The 11,148-nt window shown below is 34.8% G+C and overlaps 1 protein-coding gene across 1 annotated transcript; it reads left to right on the forward strand.

Moving 5' to 3' along the window:
• Window positions 1–264: 264 nt before the first annotated feature.
• LOC130798849 (peroxidase 56-like) lies at window positions 265–1,821 on the forward strand. The gene is made up of 4 exons (XM_057661947.1): window positions 265–279; window positions 730–935; window positions 1,019–1,170; window positions 1,249–1,821. The coding sequence occupies exons 1-4, from the start codon at window positions 265–267 to the stop codon at window positions 1,662–1,664; spliced, it is 789 nt and encodes a 262-aa protein (XP_057517930.1). The 3' UTR covers window positions 1,665–1,821.
• The last annotated feature ends 9,327 nt before the right edge of the window (window positions 1,822–11,148 follow it).

Below are 11,148 nucleotides of genomic sequence, written 5' to 3' on the forward strand. Positions count from 1 at the left end.
ATGTTCACGTGAATTAAAAGAATCTTTTTAATAATAAGTATATAATTTTATTGAATAGTAAATTTAATGGGAAAAGTGAAGACCATAAGCATTAAAAAGTATTATAATAAACTTAGTGAAAATAATATAACGACCCCAAATACTATTCAAAAAGTATTTTAATAAAGTTTGTGAAAAACGGGTGGAGGTCATAAGTAATATAAAAATGTTAAAATAAAGTTGGTAGAAAACATATGTGACCATTAACATTAAAAAAATATTAAAATGAGGATAAATAAGGTTAATTATGCTCAAAATTTATGACATAAATAGAAAGAGTTTTTGGAGAAACAATAAATAAAATATAACACAAAATTCAAAAAAGAACGATCAACTTGATAAGATGATTCCAAAATATAGTTTTCCTTTTTATTGACTTAGAAAGATTACATGGTATTTCCCACAAATAAGAATGATTCAAGTCATCATTTACATATTCATACAATAATGTCAAACTGGAAAAACAATCAACCATTTAGCTAATAATGTCAAACTTCATTCAATAATCCTTGACCAGCATGCCTTCAATTGAAATCAATTAATTATTGACTTCATAATTACAAAACAATATTAAAAACAAAAAAACTGCAAATTTACCGAATAAAATATTATATTCTTATATGATGTTTAGGTTTAAGTATTCAACACATTTCTCACTTACTCTAAATTTAAAATGTTGTAATTTTATAGGGGTGTGACGCTTCTGTATTAATAGATCCAACAGAGTCCAACAACCAAACGGAGAAGACAGCTCTTCCCAACGTAACACTTAGGGGGTACGAAGTCATTAATGCAATCAAGTCCGCTCTAGAAAAACAATGTCCTGGTGTTGTTTCTTGTGCTGATATATTAGCTTTAGCATCTCGAGATGCCATCCGAACGGTAAAAAACATTTCATGCATGATGGTATATGAATATGTCTTCTTAATTAACATGCATTATCGTTATTTAATTACATGTTACATATAAATCGACCTTTTTGGGAAGTTCCTCTTGGTAGAAAGGATGGAAAAATCTCTTTGGCTTCAGATGCAGATACTCTTTTACCATCTCCATTTTTCAACTTCTCAAGTCTTAAAGAAAAGTTCGCATCATTGGGCCTAACTACAAAAGATTTGGTAGTCTTATTAGGTAAGTTTCAATTTCACTACAACATTCTTATTATATTTGAAAGTCAGCCACTATAAAATTTTCATTGCGATTTTGTAGGTTCTCACACCATTGGACAAGGTCACTGCTTCGTCTTTCAGAGCCGACTATACAATTTCTCGGGACGAGGCGACACAGATCCTTCATTGTCTCCTAGTTATGCTGCATTCTTAAAGACTAAATGCACGCCAAATCCAAATGACACCCAATCAGTTGTTCCATTGGATAGGATTACACCAAGAGTTTTTGATGAAAATTACTATGTTATGGTAAGCCAAAATAAAGGGCTATTCCATTCTGATGCTGCTCTTTTGACTAATGCTGAGACTAAGAGCTACATCTACCAGCAAATTAAAACTAAGAGATCAACTTTTGCTCAAGATTTTAGTGCATCTATGTCGAAGATGATTAAACTTGGGGTACTTACTGGTAATCAAGGTGAAGTTAGGAAGACATGTGGTGTTGTCAATGCATAAACTATGCTCTGGTTTTCGTCCCTCTCATTTGTGAACAAACAAACAAAATTGTTATTAGCAAACTTACAAAGACACAAAGTTTATATTTTGTTAGTAAATTTTTTTAATTTTATTGAAATAGAAATTAATAAACTTGAATATTTCTCGTAATTAGATAATCAGATATGTTTAATAATTGTTCATGTCGCCTTTGTAAAAATCTTAAAAATAATATTTAAAAAAATTAATTAACTATTGTTATTGATTGGCAATGGCAATGAGAAGAATACTAATCGACATTTACTACAACTATAACAACTCGTATAACACAACAATAATTAGCAACGAACTGGCAAGAATTAACAAATCATTTCCAAATCCAACCCTAATTCTCATACATCCAAAATAACAAATCTAACTTAGGCTCATAATAAAAATCCATGTATTACAGTAAAGTTTAACAAATGTAACTTGGATTAAGAAAAAAAGGAGTATCAAAAAGAATGTTATTGAATTTGGAAAAAAATTGCTTACAAGATTTTTTTTGAATCATTGAAATTGCTACCAAATCAAAATCAACCCTCATTAGATAAAAAAAAAAAAAAGAAATCAAAGAAGATGATGTTTGGTGAAGATTTTACTATTCAATTGTAAATAATTATTTAGTAATCTAAGTAACTAATATATACGTATTTGCCACTAAAGAGAGGGAAAGAGGAGGGAAAAAAAGAGTCCTTTTTTGTATTTTTAGTTTTAAAATAAAATTATGGCACTCAATTATAACATGACATGTGACTTTCCAATTAAATGAGATAGAGTAACATGTTACTCTAGGTAGCTATAACCTGGTAGCTTTTTCATTTCAAATAGGAGCAAAAGGTTGGACCTTTGTAGAATAAACGTGAGGTTAGCTCTTTATTTGCAGACGAGCTAAAGGTTGACCTTTTAAAAGCAATTTTCCCTTTTTATTAGTGAATAGAAAATTTTATTACCAAGATCTAATTAAAATACAAACTTCAAGGGGAGTGCCTCGAATCATCTAGGATGGAACCAAGCTCAAACCCTAAAACCGGTTCCAAGATTATACAATAAACAAAACCTAAACATGAATTATAAGAGACAAAGACAATATGGCTCAACTTAACTACATAGTTTATCAATCCAGCTTTTATGATCAGCACTACATCTAGCAATGCAATGTTAAGCAAACTTCCTATTTAACGCATGCTGCGATCTTCTGACGAGTAAGTATTATCCCCTTCCATACAGCTTGATTCCTTGCAAACCATATCCAGTAAATGATTGAACAGAAGCAAGCAAACCAGATCTTCCTTCTCACCATTGATCCCCTAATGTTGTGGATTTGTGAGAACACCTCTTGAATATTACTATGAGGAATCTTCAACCCAGCCCACGCCATAAATGATGCATAACATACAACACTGAAGGAGAAATTTTAGAAAGGGTAATCATTAGTATAACACCCCGAGATTTTAATGATGTAATTAATTAATATTATAATAATCGTTAGATATTTTATAATTACATTAGATTATTTTTAGTTAATTTTTAATATACTACTTTCATACACTAATTTAAATGTCTACAAGGTTATATAAAAAAATAGAGTTGCGATTACAAAAATAAGGATCGTTTGAAATTAAAATTATTACTTTATTTTTTTTGTGAGCACATTAAAGTTGAGTCTTTTAGTTGGGCCTTACAAGGAGGTCAATGAAAAATAAATCAATAAATAAGTAAACAAATATATAGATAAGTGAATAAATAAATATATAGAATAAAGTGGTGACTTAGGGTTTGAGGTGAGACACTACCTCATTTTCAAACACAAAAACAAATCAGCTGACCTTATTCTCTTCTCCTTCACGGCTGTATCCTCACCACAACCCAAACCAACAGTTGCCGCTTCCACCATAGCTACCAGCAGCAGCCACGTTGTGGTTGTGCCCATGACAACAGCAGGCATCCTGCACCACTGGCGCCTTTGGACTGCGCCTGTATCACCACACCACCATACCAACTCCGTCCCTCTTCATTTTTCTGCTTACTTCACCTTAGTAAGCCATAACTCCCCTAAATGATTGATTTCTTGTTGTTTTAATTAGAATCTACCAAGTTTATGAGTTTTGGGTTGATTATGTATTAATTTTATTGAATTTTATTGTGGGTAATAATTAAATATGTTATCTTCGAACAATGAACTAACTAGGGTTTAATTTAGGGATGAAATTTTGATGGTGTGTGGTCTTATGTTATATGGTGGTTGTATGATGATTGATGGGAATATTTTCATAAATTATTTTAAGGCTTAGTTGTTTTAGTTATGATTATGATATATTTAGTTGGTAATGATTTTTATTATAGTTGACTAAAGAAATGGTTTTGGTTGCTAATTGGAAGTAATAGTTGCTAATTGTTGTGAATTACAAGTACTCTTAGTAGGCCGTTATTGAAGTTATAAATGCATAATTTTAGTAAAACCAAGAGCATAATGTCAACTTATCGTTGATGGTTGCTAAAGTTAGTTGTCATGTTGTTTTGATTATATTCTACTTTTGGAGAATGTAACAAATGATATCGCGATTCGATAACTGTAAGATTTGCCTTATCGTTATATTAGTTTTATATTAAAATTGTAAAGCTTAGTTGTGATTAGTTGTTTTTGGGTAACGCGAACTGATAGACTCAAAACTAGTTGATGAAAAGGAATAATACACATATACTTTTGCTTTTATATTGATGAAGAGGCTTATGTTGTGTTGAATTAATGATTTTTAACTTGTATTGAATGAGTTGTTTGCGTGCTAGAGTAATAGAAAACTCATGTCGAATGGGTGATAGCGGTTACTTTGGTATTTAGTTGATATGACAAAGTAGTTTAAGGGGACTTATTAGTTCTATTCCTAACTATATATGTTCCCATTTCATAAGAGGAAGGTAGAACTTTAATTGGGTGATCTTTGTGACTTTTGATTGTGCAGTAACATCTTACAGGTACATACACGTAGTAATTAATTATCATATTCATCGTTTCAAGGTATTATCAATAATTCGTGATTATATGCATCGTGTTAGAATTATGGAGCGCCAGAAAGTAAACTATGCTATCGAATAGTCATAATAGTGGTATAGGCAAGTAGAATGAAAATATGAAGAGACTATGAGAATAAATTTCTAAATAGTAGAGAACGCACTATGATTGTTTGTGGTATCGAAGTGATCCCCTAGTTATTGAGCCTTGATTAGGATAAGTTGGCGTTACTCAATTGGATTATCTCTGGTTGATTTAGTAGTCCCCTAGGTGAGATCCGATGTGATTATCGTACGAGGGGTATGAGCATACTTTTCTAATTGGGCGCCGGGTGGCTGATATCGCCCCTTAATCGAGGTGTTACCATACGGGCCTTGCAAACTTCAATATGGTGGCCTCTTCAGTAGATTAGTACCCCAGTGTGTTAGTTTTTCCCGAAGGTAGGACCTAAGAGGGTCAGCTGGAGGGGGTATGAGCTCATACTTTGTCATGGGTGCCGCGTGGCCAATAACGCCCTTAGTCGTGTCACTATGCCATGAATAGAGAAAAGATCCACTACTTTTGAATATACTTCAAAGGATTAGAAGTTGAAGAGAAATCATGGGTAAATATAAGTGTTTTGTCAGATAAGTAAATTCATTATTGATATGCTATGTCGTCGTCTATTCCCTTGTTCTATGATTTTAATTGTTATAAGTTCATTGATTACTGACGTGTATGTGTTTGTTGTTGTTTATTCATGACTCTCTATGATGTTCCTGCTATGATACATTTGACTATGGTCATTATGTTGAGCAGCAGGAGGATCATAGTTTGACATAACAGGTATATCGCTTCTTTTGCATTGCATTGGGGGAAAGAGTGGAGTACGATTGTAGAAATTGTTATACAAGTTACCTAATACTTAGTAGCTCTTACATTACTTGTAAAGTTTTCTTTTAGGGTTGTATAATTCTTTTGTATGGAGCCATGTGACTCCTTGTATGATCCATAGTTCCGCTGCATAGTTTTTAGATGTATGACAGTAATGAATATTCTGTTAGTATCTGTCAAACCGATGCGTTAACACTAGAACCACGATCCTCGTTAGAGTTGATGATTTGAGGAGCTGACGATGATTCATCCCGTCATGACATATTTTTGAAACGCATTAAAGACCTCAGATTAGTTTAGTTATGTTATCTATCTGTATATCTTTGTCATATACTCAGTTTTTAGTAGAAATGTTGCCGAAATTTCCACTCACCTCTTTAAAGTTAATCTTTAACGTTTATTTAATTTTGTTTCCTTTGTCTTTTTATGTAACACCTAAATTTCCTCCCGTCCTTCACGATTTTGGTTTCATTAAGGGGTTAGAAATTCAGGGGTGTTACAGGTGGTTACCAGAGCCAGTGGTTCCTACTTTGACGCTTGTGTTTTAAAGTTCTTTAAGAAATTTTTTGAAGTTAACGTTACGCGTGAGAGTTGGTGTTGATACGGGTAATTTTTTGGATTGTGATTATCATTTTATGTGCATAAGTAGAATAAAGTTTAGTAACTTAATATTAGACACATAAGTGTAAGTTGTTCACACTTATGACTTTCTTACGAACATTGACTTACTTAATAGATGCTAGTTACGATCTTTGCAATATTGAGCATTATTTAGTGTTAGTGAATCATTTGGTACAACCTACTAAATTTTGTATAATAATACATAAATGTAATGTTAATTTGAACCTTATTGGTATGAGAAGGTTAATGAGTTACGTCTTGGGTGCTCGAGAATCTATATATGACAATATTCATTTCCTATTCGTGAATTCCGTCTTTCAACTATTCATTTACGAAATCCTTTGAACCAAGCTTATACAGTTCGTGTTTGCAACTGAAAATAAAGATAAGTGTAATATTATATAAGGTTGATCATCATGGAGGTAGGAGTACGCATGTAGTTAAGTTTAGATAGTGAGTTAAGATTTTCGACACCACACTTCCTTGTCATTTTGGCATAGATGGAAAAATAAACTTATATTCGTGTTGGATATGATGATAACAGGAAATGCCTTCTCTATTTAGCAAGCGTTTAACACAACGCTCTTCTAGTAAGGCACTATTGTGAGCTGGTTATGGAACTGGTTGAGGAAAGGAGGTCAAAGTCTAAGTTGACAGTAGAGATAGCTAACTCTATGAGGAGGAGAATCTCTCAGAACAAACCTCCTACGCACTTAGGGGCTGGGAAACCTGCAGCTTTAGAAAGTTGGTTGTGAGAGTTTAACAAATTGTTCAGTGTGATGCAATGCCTTGAGAACTTGAGGGTAGACCGGGCTGCATTCTACCTTCAAGAAGAGGCAGACTATTAGTGGTCAAACGCAAGAGATAACGTGATGAGTGATCCCGATAATCTGCTGAGTTGGAAGGAATTCAAGACGACGATTCGAGAAATGTTTTACCCTCTGTATATCAGGAAGCAAAAGTCCAATGAATTTGCTAGGCTTGAGATAGGCGAAATGTCTATGGATGAATAATACGAAAATTCATGCAATATGACAAATACTGCCCTGATGACGTCCCTACCGAAGAAAAGAAGATCTAAAGATTTGAATTAGGATTGGTGAATGAGGTGCAAGTTCACATGGATAGCGAAAGACACAACATTTTGGACGCTATGTACCAAAGGGTTGCATAAGTTGGGAGCTTGATTAAGATGAATAAAGGAAAAAAGCCTGAGATGAGTAGTGTGGCAGCCACCAGTGGGGAGAAAAATAAGGAGAGGTTTATTCAGCAAACTTCCATAACAACAAGAGACATCGAAGCTTCAATAACCAACACCTCGAGAATGGGAGAAATGGTAAGCCTCAGTTGGGAGGTGCCAATGATCGGAAGGTGATCAAGGATTGTTATGTCAAGGAAAGGGTCTACTTCTACGCCAAGTGACTCAACAATCACCCGGGGAAAGACTGCAATGGAAACTTGGTGGAATGCAAATACTGTGGCAAGCTAGGACACCGAGAGTATGAGTGTTTTGCGAAGCATGGACATCCAACTCAACAACATATTGGTCCACAAAACTCTAAGCCGAGAAATTTCGAAAATAATAAGAACGGGAACAACCACAGTGGTAGAAATCAGAACCATCAGAGGAATTGGAATGGAAACCGCACTCCTCAAAGTAGCTTCAAGTCTGGAGGATTTAATGGGAACAACACCGAGAATGGCAATAGAGGAGTCAGTACAACTGTAGCTCATCCGACTATTGGGAGGTTGAGAGCTATCAATAGCAAGGAGGCAGAGTTGGCAAGAGATGTGGTGACAGGTATGTTCCAAGTGAATTTAGTACCTGTTAAAGTATTCTTTGATACTGGAGCATTTGATTCTTTTGTATGCATATTGACGATTGAGACGCTAGGATTAAAGAGCTTTGAATCCACGTCTAATGTCGTAGAGATTCCATCGGGAGAGTGTACTAGGTATATAGAGGAGTTTCTTTGACTATAGGGGATGTCATTTTTCCTAGTGACTTCTATGAGCTTGATATGTATGACTTAGACATTATTCTCAAGATGGATTGGTTAGGTCATTTTAAGGCAGAGATTGAGTGTGATAAACAAGAAGTAAGGCTTGTGGGGCCTAAGGGAAAAAGGGTAAAGTATAATAAGGGTACTTCGGAGTTACGGGCTAAAGTGGTATCTTCCTTGAGGATGAAAGGATTACTGAGACAAGGATACCATGTTACTTGTGTAATGTTCGAAGGATAGAGGACGAGGCTGTGACCCCTAAATCTGTTCCTAGCGTAAAAGAGTTTATGGATGTCTTTCCAGATGAAATACTTAGAATGCCACCTACTTGAGACTTCAAATTTACCATAGACTTAATACCGGGGACGAGACCTATATCTAGAGCACCTTATAGGATGGCACCAGCAGAGATGAAAGAATTGAGAAAGCAAGTAGAAGAGTTGTTAGAGAAAGGGTACATAAGTCCCAGTGTTTCGCCCTGGGGGCACCTGTGTTGTTTGTTCACAAGAAGGATGGGAGTATGAGACTATGCATAGATTACCGTGATTTGAACAAGGAAACAGTGACGAACAAATATCCTTTACCGAGGATTGACGACTTGTTTGATCGACTTAAGGGAACTGAAATTTTTTCCAAGATCGACTTGAGGTCTAGCTATCATTAGTTGAGAATTTCTGAGACAGATGTACCAAAGACGGCCTTTAGGACTCACTAGGGGCATTTTGAGTTTACAGTCATGCCATTTGAGTTGACAAATGCACCATTTGCTTTTATGTGTATCATGAATCGGGTATTAAGTGCATGTCTTGATAAGTTCATCGTGGTCTTCACTGATGATATCTTAGTGTATTCTAAGGATGAGGGAGAGCACGAGCAGCATTTGAGGAATGTATTGCAGATACTTCGGGAGAATCAATCGTATGACAAATTTTCTGAGTTTGAGTTTTGGCTTGAGAAAGTAACATTCCTAGGGCATTTTGTATCCAAGGAGGGAGTTGCCGTGGATCTAGCTAAGATTGAGGTGGTGAGGGATTGGCTAGTTAATTATTATAGAAGATTTTTGAAGGACTTCTCGAAGATTGCCCGACAGATGACCAATTTGATGAAGAAAGATGAGAAATTTGAGTGGACTGAGGAGTGTGAGGAAGCCTTCCAAATATTGAAGGAGAGATTGACTACTGCATCGGTTTTAACCCGTTCAGATAGCACATCTGAATATCTTGTGTATAATGATGCCTCGAAAAATGGGTTAGGGTGTGTATTGATGCAAGATCGAAAGCTATTGCGTATACATCAAGGCAACTTACACCACATGAAGTTGATTACCCGACTCATAATTTAGAGTACCAACCATTGTCTTTGTTCTGGAAATTTGGAGACATTACTTGTGCGGAGTGAAGTGCAAGATTTATACTGATCATCACAGCTTGCAATACTTGTACACACAACAAATTTTGAACAAGTGCCAGCGAAGCTAGCCAGAGTTGATTAATGACTATGAGGTGGAGTTTAATTACCATGAGGGTAAGGTGAACGTGGTAGCCGATGCTTTGAGTAGAAAGACCAATCATTTCGTATCTTCCTTGACTGTTCCTAGAGAGTTGAAAAGAGACATAGAAAGATTAAATCTCGAGATTGTGCAACACGGGAAGCTAGAGTCCCGGTTAGTAGCCTTATCTATCCGAGCTTCAATTTTTGAGGAAATTTTAATAAATTAAGTGAGTGACTCCTTATTAGAGAAAATGAGGGAGCAAGTTAAAAAAGGGAAAGCTGAAGGATTCACGTTATTTGAGGATGGTAGGGTTCGATACAAGGATCGATGGCGTGTACCTTCTACTTGTACAGAGCTCAAGGATAAAATCTTGACAGAGGCTCATAGTTGAAAGTATTCTGTTCATCCGGGATAGTATAAAATGTATCAAGACTTGAAGCAAATATTCTGGTGGTCTGAGATGAAAAGAGATATTGCTAAATTTGTTTCCAAGTGTCTGACATGTCAAAAAGTCAAAAGTGAACATAAGAGGCCTGAAGGTTTACTCAAACCATTGGATATTCCTGTTTGGAAGTGGGATGACATCTCCATGGAATTTGTTTTAGGTTTATCGAGGACTAGGTAGCGAAATGATACGTTATGGGTAGTCGTGGATAGACTCACCAAGAGTGCTAGGTTCATTCCGATGAACAATCAGTGGGATATAGATCAGTTGGCGTGAGCTTACCTTAAGAATGTTTTGCAATATCATGGTGTCCCTAGATCTATAGTGTCTGATCATGATACTAGATATGTGTCAAAATTTTGGGAAACATTTCAGGCAGCTTTGGATACTAGATATCTTGTTGTTTTAATTAGAATCTACCAAGTTTATGAGTTTTGGGTTGATTATGTATTAATTTTATTAAATTTTATTGTGGGTAATAATTCAATATGTTATCTTTGAACAATGAATTGATTAAGGTTTAATTTAGGGATGAAATTTTGATGGTGTGTGCTCTTATGTTATATGTTGGTGGTGCGATGGTTTAGGGATGGGAATATTTTCATAAATTGTTTTAAGGCTTAGTTGTGTTAGTTATGATTATGATATATTTTGTTGGTAATGATTTTTATTTTAGTTGACTATAGAAAAAAAAATTCGAAAAGAACAACTATGAAATTCAAAAAAAGAAAAAAAGAAAAAAAAAAGACAAAACCATCCATGAAATAATACATATTCCAACAATGTAAGTTAAAATTTCGGCAGCCATGAAAGTAAATATGAAATTATATGAAATTTTAAAAGAAAAACCCATGAAAATGAACAAACTCAAACAAAAATAGCCATATAATTGAACATGAAACATCACATAAACAATGAACCAAATCAACCATGAAATTTGACAACAAAAAACATAGTTGAAGTATGAGATTATGAGTTAGTTGTGGAAAGGGAAGAAACCACTGGACAATCATTGGAAA

The sequence above is a fragment of the Amaranthus tricolor genome, chromosome 13 (assembly GCF_026212465.1).
Source record: "Amaranthus tricolor cultivar Red isolate AtriRed21 chromosome 13, ASM2621246v1, whole genome shotgun sequence".
In the NCBI taxonomy this organism is placed as follows: Eukaryota; Viridiplantae; Streptophyta; class Magnoliopsida; order Caryophyllales; family Amaranthaceae; genus Amaranthus; species Amaranthus tricolor.

What these genes read in the sequence shown, in the direction of transcription:
- LOC130798849 (XM_057661947.1), top strand. An exon ending in CGAACGGTAAAAAACATTTC is followed by an intron (nt 936 to 1,018) that starts ATGCATGATGGT and finishes AAATCGACCTTT; the next exon opens with TTGGGAAGTTCCTCTTGGTA. An exon ending in AGATTTGGTAGTCTTATTAG is followed by an intron (nt 1,171 to 1,248) that starts GTAAGTTTCAAT and finishes GCGATTTTGTAG; the next exon opens with GTTCTCACACCATTGGACAA.